This window comes from Typopeltis vanoorti, chromosome 22 (genome assembly GCF_054136105.1).
Source record: "Typopeltis vanoorti isolate ZY-2024b chromosome 22, IOZ_Tvanoo_1.0, whole genome shotgun sequence".
NCBI lineage: Eukaryota > Metazoa > Arthropoda > Arachnida > Uropygi > Thelyphonidae > Typopeltis > Typopeltis vanoorti.
This window is the reverse complement of record NC_143570.1, coordinates 57,283,790-57,303,624: the sequence shown is the minus strand read 5'-3', so window position 1 is coordinate 57,303,624 and position 19,835 is coordinate 57,283,790. Positions and strand designations below refer to the sequence as shown.

The 19,835-nt window shown below is 35.8% G+C and overlaps 1 protein-coding gene across 6 annotated transcripts in view; it reads left to right on the top strand.

Moving 5' to 3' along the window:
• LOC150094432 (protein alan shepard-like) overlaps positions 1-19,835 on the top strand; it is a 725,446-nt gene that overhangs the window by 60,774 nt on the left and 644,837 nt on the right. For 5 of the 6 annotated variants that reach the window (XM_090411870.1, XM_090411873.1, XM_090411868.1 and 2 more), the window contains exon 2: positions 14,943-15,134. In XM_090411870.1, coding sequence (XP_090267996.1) covers positions 14,943-15,134 — 192 coding nt within the window. The remainder of the gene's footprint in view (positions 1-14,942; positions 15,135-19,835) is intronic. The other variant, XM_090411869.1, reaches the window with a different exon arrangement.

Sequence of the window (19,835 nt, the reverse complement as noted above, 5' to 3'; positions counted from 1 at the left end):
GCCATTCACAAGCCAAATCGATTAACTCCACTTTTTGAATTTTTTTAAATTTTAGTGTCAAAGCACATGATTGACTCCTAACTTTTTATATTCATAATAAATTTCCCTAATAATAAGGATTAACACCACTAAATGACAAAATTTTTGTTGGCCACGAATAATAAATAATTTATTTCAGAAGCCAATCTAATTAACTCCATACTCTAATGTCAATCACTGCAATAATGCAATTCAAACGCAGAAGCAAGTACTTGATGATAATGGTAAATTGTTTAGTGCTGTCTCATCACAAAAAAAGTAAAATAATTAATCAGTTATTACAGTCTAACTGCCGCAGAAGTCAGTACTTGTAAATTTTAATGTCAGTTGTTTTTAGAAAAAAAAAAATTATACCGTTATAATATCAAGATGGATGAGACTAATAATAATTATTTGGATGTGGAAAATGATGAATCTGATGGATCTTCAGTACAATTTATTAGGAAAGCTCGGCTCAAGAAAACGTTTATGTATTTCTTTGGATTCGTCATCTGATTGTAGTAGTGAAAACATTACAACAAATAATTCAGTTGTGTGGAAAAGAAGTTGTAATCCTGATAAATGGGCTGGAAATGTCCAAAAGCCTAGAAGAATACAAGGTTTGGAAATAGAAGGGGAAATTTAATACCTGCAAAAACATTTGTAGATGTAATATGTCGATATCATCAGAAGTGCAATCAAAAAATTACTTTGGATGAAAGAGAAGCTGCCATGGAGGCATTTTATAATTTAGACAGTCAACTTGAGCAAAATATTTTTTTAAGAGGTTGTATTAAAGTTAACGAAATAAAAATAAGGCGCCCGAAGGATAACAGTAAAATGCCAAGATCACGTTCTTTGACATATTATTTTCGAAATAGCCAAAAAAATGATATTTATGTTTGCAAAAAATATTTTAAGGATATTTATCAGATAAGTGATGGACGAATATACGACTGTTGCTGTAAAGAACAAGTTTCGTCTTTGATTGATTGTTGCGGTCGCCATGTTCCAGGCAAATCAATGATGCACATGGTATAAAACATATAGACTCATTTCCCACCTACACTAGTCAATACACAAGAGCTCACAATCCAAGACGAAAATATTTAAATCCAGACCTAAATATTTAGAAAATGTATGAACTGTACATCGCGCAATGTGAAGATGAAGATATAGTACCGGTGAAAGAAAAATATTACTACAAGGTATTCTCCACTAAATTTAATTTACATTTCAAGCAGCTGTCTAAAGATACATGCCAAACTTGTGATTCTTTGCAAATAAAAATTCATTCTTCGGATAGTGAGGGAATTCGGATGGCAAAACTTGAAAAGGATGCTCACTTACAAGAGGCTGAACAGGCTTGTAGTCATATGGCTGCAGATAGAATGGCAGCATCCGAAGAAATTTTTGTATTTTCTTTTGACTTAGAAAAGGCTTTAGCCTTTCCTAAACTTATTACATCAGTAGCTTATTATAAGCGAAATTATAGGTTTATAATTTTGGTTGCCACAATTTTAATAAAAATATAAGACACATGTTCGTTTGGCGAGAAACTGAAGGATCTCGTGGGTCTCAGGAAATTTCATCATTCCTAATAAAGTATATAAAGACTTATGCTAAAAATTATGAAAAAATACTAACCTATTCAGATTCGTGTACTGGACAAAATAGAAATATCAAAACTGTCTTAAGTTTATTGAAATTGGTTCGAAGTACAGAAATAAGAGCTGAGTCAATTGAAATGAAATTTTTGGTAAGTGGACATAGTTATTTGCCTAATGATTCAAATTTTGCCATTATCGAGTCACATGTGAAAAAAATGGTACAATATAATCAAAACCAGTAAAAAGAAAGCACCATTTAATGTGGTTCAAATGACGCATCAGGATTTTTTTTCAACAAATCCTTTAGAAAATTCTATCATTAACAGGAAAGTAACATGGCTTAAAATGCACTGGATAAAATTAGAAAGGTCGAAACCCCAAGTCATACAATTCAAATATGACTTGAACGAAGATTCAGAATTTCATGCCATTAATATAAGAAAAATCTGTAGCAGGTAGACCACTAGGTCTGAAAAATGTAGACCAGCCTTTGTTATATCCTACAGGTAGAACTGTGACAAGAGGAAAGATATGATGGACCTGTTGAAATTCATTCCTCCTATTAAACATGATTATTATAAAAACTTAAGAACAAATCGACATGACGGGACCTCAAATACAGCTGACGAAGAAGACATCATTTATGTCGCTGATGAATCAATTTAAACGAACTAATAATAATAATTGTAACAGTAACAGAACAGTTATTATTCATTTTTGCGAAAAATCTATAATAAAAAATGTATGATAATGAAGTTTTTCTGTAATAAAAAAATAATTTGAAGACTGAATTTGATGTTATTACTTTTTTTCACATGCCAAATCGATTAACTCCCTTAGTCAAGCAAAAATTTTAATAATAACGATTACTCCAAGGATATTCTATCTTATACATTTTATATGTCGTTAGATAAAAGTTACATCTGCAATAATACATTCTACAATGTTTATTTGAATTTATATTTTAAATGGAATTTTAAAAAACAATGTGTATTATTTTATCACTTTTCTCCACTTTTTATTTTATGGAGTTAATCGATTTGGCAAGTGAGCGACTCAAATATTGTTGTATCTGGACCTTGAAGTTTTAAATTCAACTCATTTATGTAAGAAAATATGTCGCTGAGATATGCTATCCTGGCTACTCATTTATTGTCCTGGAAATAATGGGACAGGTCACTTTTCTTATCAATTAGAAACAGCTCAACTTCCTTTCGGAGTTCATATAATCTCTTAAGAACTTTACCAGGACAGCCAACAAACTTCCGAATGGAAAAGATTTTGATGATCAGAGTCCATTTCATCGCACAATGCTTTTAACAGTCTTGTATTTAAAGCACTGTTTTTATATAATTTATAATTTTAACATATTGAGACAGGACTTCATTAAGCTCAAGTGCCATTTTTTTGGAGGCCAGGTTTTGCCTACGAATGTAGCAATGTCTTGACAGTAAGTGATTGCCTGCCATGTCCTTTTAACCTGACAAAACCTGAATTTCTACCTGTAAATAGTCGGCGCTGTCAGTACGAACTCCAACACAATTTTTCCATTCGAGACCTCTCCCTTCAATGAAACCATTTAAAACTTTGAAATTTTCACTGCTAGTAGTGTGCGTAAGTAATTCAGAAACACTTAAAATGTCTTCCTTCATGTTGCTTTCATCATAGTCAATATATCGTACATCCTGTTGATCTAAATTGTTGATTCAGATCAACAATTCAGATTGTTGATCTGAATATCTATTCAGATCAACAACATAAGTAAAATGTTGTTGATCTGAATATCTATAGATTCATCAAGTTGTAATGCAAACAACTTCGATTTTTTAATTTTTTCAATGCGTTTCTGTATCTTCTTTCCTATCAGATATCCGCCTTTCAACTGTATCATTCAACAATGGGATGTCTTTCATTTTACTTGCTGCAGATTGGCATAATACTTCATTACAAGCAGCAATCAAAAAAAAAAAAGGCTTAACGAGTTCTTTGCCAGTGGAATACAGTTTTTTTACATTTAGCTATCTGCTAAATAGGATGCCATCAGAAGTGAAGTGAAGTGTCAGTGGTTGAAACTTGGGAAATAATTGACTATGATGAAAGCGACATGAAGGAAGACATTTTAAGTGTTTCTGAATTATTTAAGCACACTACTAGCAGTGAAAATTTCAAAGTTTTAAATGGTTTCATTGAAGAGAGAGGTCTCGAATGGAAAAATTGTGTTGGAGTTCGTACTGACATCTCTTTTACGATAAAGAATTCAATAGGTTTGTTGACTAGATTGGAATGTTTTGTGTTGAGATGTCAGATGAGTTGCAATGGCTTCATAGCTTCATTTCCCAGAAATGATACATTGAGATCATGGCAATTGGTCACTGTCAGGGCATTGTATGAAACCAAATTTTAAATAGCTGTCCAAAAAATGCAGACTTTTTCTTCTGTGTGTTGGTAGTTTCCCCCTCCTTTTGTACGTCCTGGAGATCGCTGTTTAGGCTTGAGGTGTATGAATCACTATTTGTTGTGTCACCAACACCTTCAATAAGAGATTTCTTAACACCAAAATTAAACAAAGTCCCTTGTCTTTTATTCATATTAAAATTTAAATCTGTAGGCCTATTACTTTTAAAAAATCACAGCACTCTGGTTTCGAAACAAGCACTTACACACACTGCAATGCGAACTTGCAAAGAAACAGTATTCAGTATTACTAGATTTGAGAACCAAATACCGACTGCCTTGATCTTCAATTTCAGTGGAAAAATTTTCTTTATACTTCCTTGCTGATTGGTCACTGACATTTGCAACACAGATGTTATTCTGTTTAATTTTGAGAACAGAGGATAAGCCACTCATTGTAATCGGCTTGCAGGCAATTTTTATGACCGGTCATAAACAGCGGTATTCCCTTCCCTGAATGTTGAAAGATTTTGATGTCTGAAAATTGCAGGTCATTCATGAATACTTCCATGTTTAAAAATATGCGGTTTAGTCGGTGACATTTGCTACACAGATGTTATTTAGGTGTTCTGGGTCTGAGCTTTTAGACACATTCACGAATATTATTCTCCTCAGAATATTTCCACTATAAAATATTTATTCATGAAAAATGCTTAGAAAACTAAAATGATGAATTCCAGGAGAACCTCTCACGGCCCAGTATAATTGATGCCAGGGCCCTGTAATGAGCCATGGCCCGGTGGTTGAGAAACACTATTCTAAGTCACTTTTTACTGTATCAATCCACATACATCTTGGTCTTCCTCTGGGTCTTTTTTTTTTTTTTGCTATTCTGGCAATGACCACATGTTTAGCTAATCTTTCCTCTCCTATTCTGTTCAAGTGGCCTAATGTTCTTGTTTTTAATATGATACTGCCATTGATGCCATCTGTTCAGTCTCCCAATCTTTCTCGGGACTCTCATATCTGTAGTCTCCAGTCTTTGATCAAGAATTTTATTTCTAACCCAACTCTCAGATCCATATACAAGACTTCCTGTCTTGTATACAGCTAATTTAGTGTTTTCACTAATTTCTTTCTTATTCCATACAAATTTATTCAGTTGACTTCCTGACATACTAGCTTTGTTGATTCTGTAGTCTATTTCCATATTTAATTTACCATCTTCACTAAAAATTGTGCCCGAGTAGTGAAATGTTTTACTTATTCTATAGATTCTCCATTCAGGATTCAGTTGATGTTTTCAATGTTCCTGCTTATTTTCATTGTCTTTGTCTTTTTAATGCTGATTTTTGTACCAAATTTATTACAGCAGTTATTAAATTTGATCAGGAAATCCTACAAATTTGTCCTGGTTTATTTAGAAGTATAATATCATCTGCAAAAAGTAAATAGCTGAGATTAACTTCTCCATTTTGATATTAGGTTTAATATCACTTTCCTTCATAATGTGATCCATATAGATGATGAATAACAGTGGAGATAATGTACACCCTTATCTCTCACCTGACTTAACATGAAACCATCTTCCTGTACCCCCTTCAATTCTAACTGCTGATTTACAACTGAAATAGAGGAATTATATGCAGTAATACATATAATATCCCATTTACACCATATAACTGGAGAATTTTGAACAGCTTTCCTCTTGCCAACTTGTCATATTCCTTTTCCAGATCTACAAAACTCAAATACAGATCCTTGTTATATTCCCATGATTTCTCAACTATTTGTCTTAAAGTGAAAATCCGATCCTGACAACCTGTTTGGCCTAAACCCAGCTTGTTCTCTAAGCTTTTCCTTCACAGTTATTCTTAGCCATTTTTCAAGAATACTTGCATTAATCTTACCAGGTACACTCAGTAGAGAAATTCCTCTGTAATTCTCACATTCAGCTTTATTCCCTTTTTCAAAGATGGGTACTATGAGCACATTACTCCAAGCATCTGCAACTCGACCCTCTGAACAGGCTTTCTGAATTTTGCTGTGTAGCCACTGTAAAGCTTTTACATCTCCATATTTTAGCATTTCTGGTCAAATATCTATTCCATCTGCCTTTCCACATTTCAGGTTTGCGATAACTTTTTCTACTTCAACTACAGATATATATTCCAGATGGAATTCCTGTTGAGTGTTTTCTACCACTATGCTCTCACTGATTTGTTTCATTTACCAATCTTTTAAAGTAGTTACTCCATACATCGAGAATAGAGCTCTTTATCCCCAGTTTTCATGTATCCTTCATTTCTAATCCATTTTTACAGTACTCTTTCCTCTGTTTCTGAGCTTTTTTTTTTTCAGTAGCTTCCAGAATATTTTGCAACGGTGTGCTGAAAAGTTCTGATAATCACCATGAAGGAATTGAGGTAGTGTCACGTAACTTACACATTATTATACATATTCCCCCACGATATGTTCTTTCATCTGGTTATATCAGTTGCTTTAGTATGATTTTTGTTCTAGGTGTTTATCAGAACTTTTCGGCCCTCCCTCTCGTACCACATTTCTGATATTTATTTTCTATGTTCTTACCGAAGTCTTCCCATGACTTTTGTTTAGCTAATTTTACACAATGCTTTGCTTTCTTACATTTTTCTGTGTATTTCCAGAGCACAAGCTGACTTAATTGCCAGGAACTTTTGACATGGTTTCTTCTTTTCCTTGACTGCCTCTTTAAATTCCTGAGTCTGCCAAGGAGGTCTGATTTTTCTATCCTTGCAGATTACCTCACTGCATGCCTCTCTAGCTAATCCATCAAAGTTTTCTTTAGGGTTTGTTGCTGAATCCCCAAAGTTTGATTCTTTTTTTCGAACTTTTTTAGTTTTTCTTGAATAACGTTTGTGTATTTGAGTATACAGTTCACTTCTGATAGCTGTTCAACTTGGATTTGTTTCAAAACTTTCTTACACACCCTTCTTTTCAATAAGAAGTTCACTCTTATCCTGCTCAACACTAAATGGTGACTACTTCTTATTTCAAATCCTCTGTATGCTTGTGTCCTGAACCAGTGGGGAAAACATCACAGTTGACAATAGCACAGGCAGTGACACTTTTCTTATCCCTTGCATCTTCTGTCCATATGAATTTGTGCACATTTTTATGCTGGAACATGGTATTAGTAATAACATGTCCTGAGCACAAATCTAGCAGGAACTTACCATTATTATTAGCTTTGCACTTTTCTCCAAATTTTCCTGAAACATTCTTATATGTCTGGTAATCATTTCCTACTGTGGTGTTTCAATCTCCTACAAAGTCCAACTTTCCCTATTTCATTGTGTCAGCTGCCTTCTCTAATGTTTTGAGAAAATTCCTCGGCAGAACTTTTGTGGGATCTTAAGCACAAATAAGTGTCATTCTCCAGTTTCCCCATTCTCATATATTAGCCTACATTACTATATTTGATGTTGCTTGCCATTTATGAAGATTATCTTCATATTTAGTGTTTAATATTATAGCTACTCCTTCTTTTCGTCAATTGTTATTTCTTGAATATAACATCTTGTATTTGTTGCTTAGAAAAATCTCACCTGTTTTTGTCTTCTTTGTTTTGGTATCACTTATTAGGTTGATCGGGTACTTATCCAATTCTTTTGCTCATTCCATTTCTTTTCCATTGATGCTTTTTTTATGTTGATGGTGTCAATATTGATCTCTGCTGAGTTGAGTTAGGGTTTGTTCCAATAGCTGACTTCTGGCTATTCGTCCTGGTTCCCTGACGAAATCCACTGATGTCTTGTTTAACCAGGCATCACTCCCAGCTAGCATGAAATTCCATCATCTTGTACCATCATTTTCAGTTCTTGTTTAAGCCAATAAGAATACAATTTGGTTGGTTAAATCCCAAATTGTCAGTCCATCCTTGTTTGTTCAATATCCAGGTAGATGCCCAACAGGGTGTGCCATGAGAAGGTAAGGATTGGATGTCAGGTCAGAAGCCATAGTTGGTTCTCCACATTCCCAAAAAGGCCATGTGGAGGTTTCATCCCACTTATCCTTGACTTTTTCCCAGTAATATTTTGAATCTACATTTCACCCCTGAAAGCTGCTCAACTTCACAGATATTTTTATTTTCAGTGTAATGCTCATTTTTATCATTCTCAAAAGTAAATAATGATTACTTTCTATTTAAAATCCCCTATGTACCCCCACAATGAATTTCTGACTCCATGGAGGTCAGATATTAATAATAATAATAATAATTCTTGAATAATAATAAAAAAAACAAGATTACCTAAACAAGAGTACCCTTTGAGAAATCCATGCTGGGCTTCATAAAGATGGGTCTTCCAGATTCTTGGAATTACTAATCCATTATTCTTGTTGAGATAAGGATGATGAATTAGCATTTCCACAGCCCTGTGAATTTTTTTTTCAAAACAAGTTTGATACAATTTCGGGACTTGGTGCCGTTCCAGTTAATTCTGCTACAGGTTTGAAGTGCATGGTCTGATAGGCTTGTTTTACCATAGTAAAGGAATTTAATGTGGCATTTGTGTTTGTCTTTTCTTATTGGAATTGTGCGCCCTGTTTCCTCCTGCATAGGGTAAGTTAACAGTGCACTTAACTGCGTAGGTTAAGTTAACGGTGCACTTAACTGCGTAGGGTAAGTTAAATGTGCACTTACCTTGTCCACCCCTTGGGTAGACAAGGTAAGAAAGAGGATCTTTAGATGATCTAGGTATACTTTTTAATTTTACAAGAGGTTTGATACCTGCCTTATGAACTGTTTTGTAGCCATTTTTTTTTTTTTTATAAAGGTTTGATTAATAATTTCATATTCCTTCTTCAGCACCTACTCATTGGAGTAAATTGTTACAGCTGTATGCTTGAATGCACTGATAATGCGTAGTTTTTGTGTTGGATGTTAGTATAGTACATGCATTTTCATCATCCACTGATCTTGTTACATTTTTGAATAAAAAAACCAAACACCCAAGATTATTAAAATCAAGAGCACCCATTGAGAAATCCATGCTAGGCTTCATAAATAATATTACCTTTGTCTGCCCAATTCTGAATTAGAGCTCTTATCATTCTAAAATCTTAATTACTACAAGGGAAATACAAACCATTCTATACATTCTAACTTTTTATTCTAATTATCACCCTTATGAAGGGTGATAATTAGAATCTTACCCTCACTCTATTCCTTACAAAACTGCCCTATTTTAAGGCTTTCATTAAACTGCAAGGTCAATGGCATGGTTAGTTCTGTAGCACATTCCCTTAAAACATTTGGGAAAATCCCATCTAGTCCCAATGCCTTATTGACTGCTCGATATTCTCTTCATTCACTTCTTATCCTTCAACCCTCCCTATCCCTCCAACAATAAAATCTGTTTTATTAGGATTGTAATAAAGTGATCATTAAACAGAATTTGAAAACAAGACCAAATCTTGGAGATTCACTGGCAAACCTTTAAAAAGAATATTGATTGATTCAGTCAGAGAGGTATGCAGTGAGGTAATCTGCAAGGATAGAAAATTCAGAACTAAATGGTAGACTCAGGAAGTTAAAATCAAGGAAAAGAAGAAAGCACATTGAAAGTCCTATTAAGTAAATCAGTTTGTCCTTTTAGAGAATACAGAGAAAAATGTAAGAAAGCAAAGTACTACTTAAAATTAGCTGAGCAGAGGTGGAGGAGATGAAAGACAGAAATACAATTGATAATACTTGAAATCTTGACAGATAACAGAGTAATCTGGAGGAAAATTGTTGATAGGAAGTAAGTAATGATGTAAATTTTCATGTATTACTATCATAATATCTTGTACACTCCCTGAAGGTACCGTATTTTTCGGTGTATAAAATGCACTTTTTTACCTTAAAAATTCATCTTAAAAATGGGGGTGCATCTTATATAATGAAGATAAAGATTGTTTCCTCTTTTCAAAGTCATATGCACTCCCTTTTATGTTCCAAGATCTTTGTAGGCGGTTAATGGTGCAATCAAATTGATGCATGACCTTCACGTGACTTCTAGCGCGTCATCGGCTAAGAACGGGGAGTCCCTATTCAAGTTTCATAATATCCTATCCGAGTAATCAGTTACCGATGTTTATCAGTATTGAGTTGACATGTTGAGATATTTTGTATTCAGTTTGATATTTCCCCGTAGATTTTAGTGATGGAAAAAAACAGGCGACATTAATATTCTTCAAGTTACAAATTGCAGGTTGTAAAATATGCAGAAGAACATGGGAATAGAGAAGCTGAAAGACATTTTGGACCTCCGCCTACAGAAAAAATGATTAGAACTTGGCGTGGTCAGAAGGAGATTTTGTAGAATTTGCGTAATGAAAAGCGCGCGGAAAGTCAAAAAATTGCGAAGTGGCCAGAACTAGAGACCGAAGTTTTGAAATGGGTGCAAGAAAATCGGCAAAATGGCATTGCCATTTCAACAAAAATGATTTGTACACATGCAGTCAAAGTAGCCTGCGAGCATAACATTGAAGATTTTAAAGGTGGTGCATCATGGTGTTACCGTTTCATGAAACACAGTGGACTTTGTATGCGAACAAAAACAAAAATCAGTCAAAAAATGGCAAAAGAATATGAAGACAAAATTATTTCTTTTCATAAATATGTGATTCAACATCGAAAAAATTGCGATTTTGAAATGGTTTAAAGTTTAGGTTTTTTCCAGAAAATTGTATTAAATTTCTTGGGTGCGTCTTATACATAGGAGCGTCTTACACACCGGAAAATAAGGTATATGTTAGGAATTTGATGATGATGATTAAGCATCTCTACTATATCATCCACATTGTTCCTCTGACTACTCTTTCATCTAGCAGTTCCATTTCTAAATGGCTACATGCCAAAACAAGTCCTTGGAATTCTCCTTGGATCACAGTGATATTCTCTTCTCATATTCAAATTTTCTCTCCTTACTACACTAGTCATCTTCCTAGATTAAAACTTATATTCCTCATGAACAAGGTCTCTCTCTCTGCCTACCATGACCTTGTTTTCATATGCAATTCTTGTTTGATTTCTCTGGTCATTGATTTGACTCCAAAATGTTTTTATCTTTTTTTACTTCAAGTAATTTGCCCCAAATATTTCTTAATAAGCATCCATGTGCCACTGAATCCTCGCTTCCTTCAAATTTTGCTATCCATTGTACTACTCCAAGCTTGTTTTTTAGTCTATTGCAATCAGCCATCTTGTAATTCCACATTAATTCCTTCTTCTTTCTTTATACCTGCACATACGTATTAATCCTCCAAGTCAGAACTACGGTCACTCTTGCCAACTAAGCAAGTATGACAACTTGTCCCATGTGGCGAGATCATCTGATACCAAGACCAAATCCAAACCTCTTGATCCTTGTGTTCTCTCCACCACATATTGCTATAGTTAAAATCATCTGTAATGATGACGTGTTCTGCAGACACAACTAATTTGCCTAAAGATTCCTCATCATCCTCTGTATTCCCCATGCCTCATCATCCTCTGTATTCCTCAGTCTACTGCATCATCTCATTAAATATCCTGTCCACCTCTATCTCACATCATATGCTCCTAAATCCATTGGTACCATTTCCCTCCTGATTCTCTACCCTGAGAGGACAACTCATCAGATCCTCTATGTTCTATTATAACAAGGTGACGAATACGTTGGACAAGGCGGATGCATATACAGTAGTATATTTAGATTTTGCAAAGGCTTTTGATAGATTTCCACGTGACAAACTAGTAGTTAAATTGGAACAGATGGGGGAGTGACATCCCAGAAGAGGAAAGTCACTAGTGGTGTGCTCCAGGGGTATGTTTTGGGACCATTGTTGTTTAATTTGTATGTGAATGACATTTGGAAAGAGCTTAAATGATGATATTCAGTTGTTTGCAGATGATGCAAAGTTGGGAGAGTTATGAGACGTAGAGCAGATGTTGTAGCTTTGCAGTGGGGGGGGGCATGGGGAAGTCAGGTTAATGTAGTAAAGTGTAAGGTTTTAAAATTTGGGAAGCAAAGATGGGATACAGAGTATAGGATTGGTGGGAATATCTTAGAGGAAGAAAAGATGAAAGTTTTGGGGAGTAATGGAGGATAGGGACTTGAAATTTCGTGGATGTTTTGTTAAAATTATGAGGACAACGCAGCAGATTATGGGGATGATGCAGAGAACACTGACACGTGGAAGTAAGGATGTTTTCATTCATTTCATTGTACAAGGTCTTGATCAAGCTGCATATGGATTACTGTGTACAGATTTGGTCGACCGGTTTTCAAAAGGAATGATGACATGTTGGAGAGGATTCAGAGACGATTGATTAAGTTGTTTCTGGTCTCTGAAATGATGTCGAATATGAGAGAATGTAAATTGCAGAGCTAGTAGAGAGAAGGAAGAGGAGAGAGACATGATTGAGATGTATAAGTTGGGAAGGGGTAATTACCAGGTTGACACGGAAGAGATTTTTCATAGAATATCTGGTGAAGGGGAAGAACTAGAAGCCATCCCTGGAAGCTGTATAAGGTGGGTATGAGCAATGGGGTTATGAGTATATTTTTTGCATGTTGAGTAATTGGAATGCATTGTAATGATGATAACAATAATACACTTCTGTGTCCTGAACCAGTTTGAAAATATCACTATTAACAAAAACAAAAATCGTTATCTCCATGTGGATTTATGCACAGCTTTATGTTGAATTATGTGTTAGTAATGATTGGTCCATGCCCGTGATAGTTATCCAGCAGGTACTTACTGTTATTCTTAGTTTACTCGTTTTTCCACATTTTTCCAGAACATCTCTATGTCTTGGATTCATTTCCTACTATGCTGTTCAGGTCCCTTGAGCAAGCCTTTTCTTTATTCGGCTGCCTTCTCCAATGACTTGAAAAATTCCACTACTTTATAAGAACCTTCTCTGGGCCCAAGTACACAAGTAAGTTTCAGTGTCCAGTTTCCCATTTTAAAATCTATCCACATCCCTTACTTTAAATTGGCTGCTATTCAAGAAGTTTATCTTCATGTTTATTGATAGTAGCAGTGAATGTTGCACATCATTTTGTGGGTGGGAGTCACATAAAGAAATAAATGAGTGGATCCTAGTATAATGAATAAGAGGTTCATGATAATGAGGTTGAAGAGCTCTTGCATAACCTGGATAAGAATTTGCCAATAGGAACATATGGAATATCAGCCCATCTTCTAAAGGAATGATCAGCTGAATTGGCTAGGCCTTTCACACATTTGTATAACTTGAGTCTCAGCTCAGGAATGGAAGGAATGTATGATAGTTCATTGCACAAGGGTGGTGCAAAAACTGATGTGTCTAACTACTAACCTATTAGTATCTCTGGTGTGATAGTGAAGATTTTAGAGAAGTTGGTAAGAACTCACATACAGAAATGGGTAGACAAGCATTCTATACTCTGCAGGAAACAGCATGGGTTTACTAAAGGAAGGTCATGTTTTATAACAATGTTATGGCCGAGTTGGATAAAGGGAATGGATACACTATGATAATGTTGGATTTTTCCAAAGCATTTGATAGGATACCACACGGCAGGCTGTTGCATAAACTGCAGAATATGGGATTGGAATATAATCTATTGACATGGATCAGAGGATGGTTGACAGACAGATATCAAAACGTGGTATACAGTGGGTGTGAATCTGCCAGATTTAAGGTAACCAGTGGTGTACCTCGGGGTTCAGTCCTTGGGCCATTATTGTTAAATCTATACATTAATGACATCAAGCAGATCTATCATCAGATGTGCAATTGTTTGCTGATGATGCGAAGATAGGCAGGGCAATCAGGGATGCTACTGATATTCAGCAATTACAAAATGATTTGAATAGACTGGAAATCTGGGCAAATGAAAACGGCTGTTTAATGTTAGTAAGTGTAAAGTTATGCACTTTGGCGTGATTAGAGTTCCACTGGCATATTATATTAGCGGGTTATGCTACAAGAAACCGAAGAGGCAAGGGATCTTGGTGTATTGGTGGATAAGAATTTAAAGTTCAAAGTTCACATTGCAAAAGTCGCAAATACAACTCTGAGGATAATTGCTATGTTGTAGCGAACCTTGACATGTAAGGATATGGAAGTAATTTTGCCTCTTTATAAGGCTTTGATAAGACCACACCTGGATTATTGTGCGCAGATTTGGTCTCCCGGGTTCCAAGGGGATAAAGAAGCTGTGGAAAGGGTGTAAAGAAGAGTTACAAAGATTATATACAGATTATGGGATTTAGATTATGAGGACAGATTGCGAGTATGTGGATTGCAGACTCTGGTTAACAGGAGAAAGAGGGGTGATATGATGGAGGTCTATAAACTTTTGAATGGGTGTGATAGATTTCAAAAGATTAAATTTTTCGTTATATGGAAGGTGGGGAGAGAACATAGGGGCATCCATGGAAGGTTGTTCTTAGTCAAGAAAGGGGTGAGAGTTAGGTTTTTCTCCCAGAGAGCAGTGAGTGAGTGGAATAAGTTGTCCTTAGGAGTAGTGTATGCATCTAGTGTAAATGAATTTAAGGGAAGGTATGATAGCTGGGTTGGGTAGACAGCCTTCCTCAATGAGTCCTTGACTCCCTAGAGGTCTCAGATAATAATAGTCTCAGTACAAGCAGATCTTGACACTATTTTTGTCAAACCAGGCATTCTCCCAAATAGCTGTATTTGTGGAAAATTTGTATACGCTTTCTATCATAGTTGAGTGCTGTTAATAAAAATATATAAAAATCTTTTTGAATAATTTGTTAGTACATTTTTGTATTATATTCTGAATAATAATAATGATGAAAAAAAAAATGTATGTGCATTTCAAAAACTCATAGTATGTCTATATTTTGAATATATTTTAAACTTTTTTTTGTATTGATTTTTATGTGCAGGATGAAAACGATAACATTTTGTCTCCAATACAGATGATTGGAAAAACTAGGAATGATGAAGAAGGTGGAGGGGATGCAATAGCTGATAAATCATCACCAGGAGCTATCAATGGGGATGATGAATCTGAGAGTAATGGAGATAGTGCTACAGACAGTGGTATTGGAGCTGGCGATTGTAAAAATGAAGACAAGGTTAGAAAATTAATTCACTGATCACTTTGTGAATTATTAAAAATTTTATACAAATAATTTGTATACATAAATGTATATAATAGTGGCATGTATTTCAATTTTTTTAATTATTAATGAATTCGGTTTTGGGATTCTTATTAAGTCTTCATTCACATACAGCATACTTCAGTCATATGGTATGTTAGGTTCTGTACCACTATTGTATAGTGAATTGCCCCTCTTCTTTTTTTTCTCCTTCTTTCACTAGTAAATGCAATGTAATGGTTTAATAGCATTTTTAAGCAGTTGCATGTGTATAAATGACATAAATAAAGCATTTATTTACGTCAGATACATAAATGAAAAATTTTAAATAATTTTTGCAAATCAAAGTCTTCCTGATGGATCTCTGCATCATCTTCATTTACCATTGCTCTTCCAAGTTTTGCATCGTCAGCAAATAACTCAATATTTCTTGTCCAATCATTTCCTATATATCACTGATATATGAATTAAACAACAGATGACCAAGTACCAAGCCCTGTGGTACACCACTGGTCACTTGCTTTCTCCTGGACTTAACTCCTCCATAAACCACTCTTTGATATATGTCCATCGATATCACTAGATTCATATCCATCCTCATTTTCTCCAAGTTATGCAATAGAGTTCTTTGTGGAATCTTGAATACTTTTGTAAAGTCTAGCAATATCACTGAGTAGCCATTTCCCTTATCCAACTCCATTTGTCACTTTATTATAACAAGTAAGCATATTATTAAGGCAAGACCCTTCAAAAAAAGATGTTGTCTCTTATAGAGTATCAAATTCTTCATTCACCCAGTCCTGAATTCTATCTTTCACCAATTTCTCCAATACCTTAACACCACTTCTGAGATGTTGATTGGCCTATAGTCTGACACTTCTGTCTTGGCGCCTCCTTTACATAGCAAGACTATTTTGCCCCCCCCCCCCCTTTCACTCCATTGGCACATTCTCAGTACTAAGGCTTAAATTAAACAGCTTGGTCAGAGTATCTGATAATTCCCATAAAAATCTATCTATCCCATGGCTGTGTTCTTATTGAAGTTCTCCAATATTTTAAACACCTCCATTTCTTCAGTCTCTGTTCTGTCAGTATCACATCTGGCATTGCAATGTCATCACCCAGATGGTACACCCCCTGTAAAATGCTCACTCAATAATGCAGCTATTTGGTTTGATTCTGTTACTTTCCCATCGTGGTCAAAACACATGGCTTATCTTTAAAATTCCGATACCATCTTTTGCAATCGTATTTAATTCTCGTTGATTTTTTGGTGATTGATGATAAAAAGCATATAATTTATCCATAAATATTTCAAAATGATTTATTTCTTTTATGTTTTTTATCGAATTGTCTAATGCTAAGTGTAAATGATGAGCGCAATGCCAAATGACAACTTTGGGAAATTTTTGTAGAAGTTTGATTGCAACACCTGATTTGTTTCCTAACATTATACTAGCTCCATCAGAACAAAATGCAATGAAATGATTTTTTATATAGTTATCAGAAAATCCATATGAATTTAAAGTAGCAATTATAGTAGCATGTACACATTCCACGGTGGTATTTTCTAGTTCTACAAGATCATTAAACAAGAAGAACAAGGGGCTCGCAAATTTGAGAAAAATTTAACAAAGGGCTCGCGTGAGACCCTGCGAGCCCCTTATAGCTCACCACTGATTACACCTGAGTTGGTTTTCATAGCAGAGGTTCTGGTTTCTCTTCATGTACCAGTAAAGAACATGAAAATAAAGATTTGAAGAGCAAAACATCAAAGTGCTCTATCTGTGAGGGAGACTACCTGGCATACTCTTGAGCATGCCAGGTAGGCATGCTTCTTTTTTTGTCCTTCCAAGAGTGGAAGGACAAAAAGGAGATACAAATTAAAAACAGAGCAATACATCACATACTAGGAGGTGAAGAGGAGTACACCACAACAGTATCTGCTAAACCCTCTTATACCAAGAAGGCCACTGTAAAGAAAGTTTCACTCAGAACATTGACAAGGATGTCAGTTCTGCCTTCTCATAACAACATCTCTGAAAGATATGATTTGCTCGCTATCTCCTTTAAGTGAATGGAAGTGAGAAATCATTCTGGACTCACTCCTGAAGATATACCAAAAAGAGTCCCACCACATTAAAATCCTCTTATTAAAAAATATTTGAATGTGCACTACAGAGGATCAAGGTGAATCGACAGATAGCATGGTTACCTTTACTCCCCTTCAGGAAGATAAAACAGTCAATATACTGAGTGCCCTAGAGGAAGTGAAATTTGAAGATGTCTTGGATATTTTTCAGAAGAATAAGAAGTGATGGATGCTGGCTGTTCACAATTCTCAAAAAAAAGACAAAAATCAAGATTAATGAAAACAAAACCACTCACCATAGGAAGTCAGATGATACTACCAAAAAGAAATAATGGAAACATTTCTACAATGGATGAAACTGAGTGATGATCTGGCTCTCCATAATGTTATGATAATTAGTAAGGACAGGGAATGGGCCTGACCACATAGGAGTTGCCATCCTTGTGGATAACCATACCACTTACAACAAATCCAAATTAACACCAGCATAGATGAGTTGCTGTAAGACTCTTGGTCAGAAATATAATAACAGTATGCTGCACTACCTCTCTCTGTCTTCAGATTTTGCTGATGATTACCTTGATGTCATATGACAGTTACCATCCCCTTTACTTTTAATGGGGGATTTCGATGGACTACACTCTGTAGGGTAGTGCCTGAACAAAAATCAAAGAAAGACTTGTTGAGAAAGACTTGATAACAACAGTCTCTCCCTCTGCCGGTCTGGTTAGCCCAGTGGTTAGCGTATCTGCTCTCCAGCCAAAACGTTGCAGGTTTGAATCCTGCCATGGGAATGGATGTTTGATTATAGTGGTCATGGTCGGCAGTGTTGTAGATAATGAAAGTAGTTGCAGTTGGTGGAGTGGTAGAGACGGAGTGTTGTAGAGTAGGTGCTCTCCCTCAATGAGTCTTTGGACTCCCTGGAGGTGTTACATAATAATAATAATAATAATAATAATTAAACAAGAAGCAATACCTTCTTACATATGACTACCCGAACATTCACTGCCATCGACTTAAATATCTGTTCACCCTCTCTTTTCCACTGGTAAAGTGGGAAACTGATGACAACCTATTTGGGAGTGATCACTTTTCTGTGATATCCACTTTTTTACGTGGGCAACTATGTCCATCATGGATATCATGATGGAAAATTGAGCAGGTGGCTATTTCACCATTTCCTCATTAGTAGTTTTTGATTCTGCAGCAGCCAGTCCTATCAGTGATGCAGTGAAGCATGTAACAGTATATTATAGCAGCAGCCATAACTGCAATTCCTAAAGCATCTAGTCGATTCCTATGTTTTCCTAAGCCATGGTGGAATGATGATTGCACATCAGCCAAAGAATCCCATAAGAAAACTTGGGGGAATTTTCCTTAGATACCCCACAACAATAAACCTGATTTGCTTTCAAACAAGCCCGAGCAAGACACTTTAGGTGTCATAGACAAAAGGAATCCTGATTCCAATTTCCTTTTTCTATATCAAGATCTACCAACGGCAAAGAAGTGTGGGCAAAAACCTGGAATATGAAAGGCAGGTATAATCATCCATAAGCTCTCTATCCTCAAGCACATTGGTTACACAGTTGCTGATCCAATAGTGATTGCTGACACACTCAGGGAGATTTTCAAAAACGTCAGTAACATCTTATTCCTCCCAGTTCCTTGGCCAAAAATGCAAAGCAGAAAAAAACAACAAATCTGTTTTTCTTTTTCTTCAAATAGCACAGAAGAATACAACAGACCATTTATGAAAGAAGAAATGAAAGCTGCTTTACTTAAATGTCATCCATTAGATCATATCCATTATGAGATGGCAAAACATCTGTCAACATTGACCATGGATCAACTGTTGCACTTTTACAACAGAATTTTCTGAGAGAGTAATTTTGGATACAGGAGGGTGGTTGACGGAGAGATATCAGAGAGTGGTTTACTCAGGAGTAGAGTCCACAAGACGGCCTGTGACTAGTGGTGTACCACAAGGATCTGTTCTTGGACCACTGCTGTTTAATTTGTTCATAAATGATATAGGAAAGGATCTGAGAGGAACAGTTCATTTGTTTGCGGATGATGCGAAGTTGGGTAGGGCAATAGTGAATGCAGATGACGTCAAAATTTTGCAGGATGATTTGGATAGATTGGAGGTCTGGGCTAGGGAGAATGGATGTCAATTTAATGTGGCAAAATGTAAAGTTATGCATTTTGGGGTGAAAAGATGGGAGGCAGTTTACTGCATTGGTGGAACCGTGCTCCAGGAAATTGATGAGGCACGAGATTTAGGAGTGTTGGTGGATAAGGAATTGAAATTTAGGGGACACATTGCAAAAGTGGCCAAATCAGCTCATCAAATCACTTGGTTGCTGAAGAATACGTTGACAAGCAGAGACAAGCAGGTTATTGTTCCTCTGTATCGAGCCTTGATAAGACCTCATCTCGACTACTGTGCTCAGATTTGGTCACCTAGGTTTCTTCTTGATGGGGAGGAGGTGGAGAGGATCCAGAGGCGAGTGACCAAGATGATAGCAGGTCTGTGGAATGAACCGTATGAGAACAGGTTGAGGATTTGTGGGTTGCAAAAA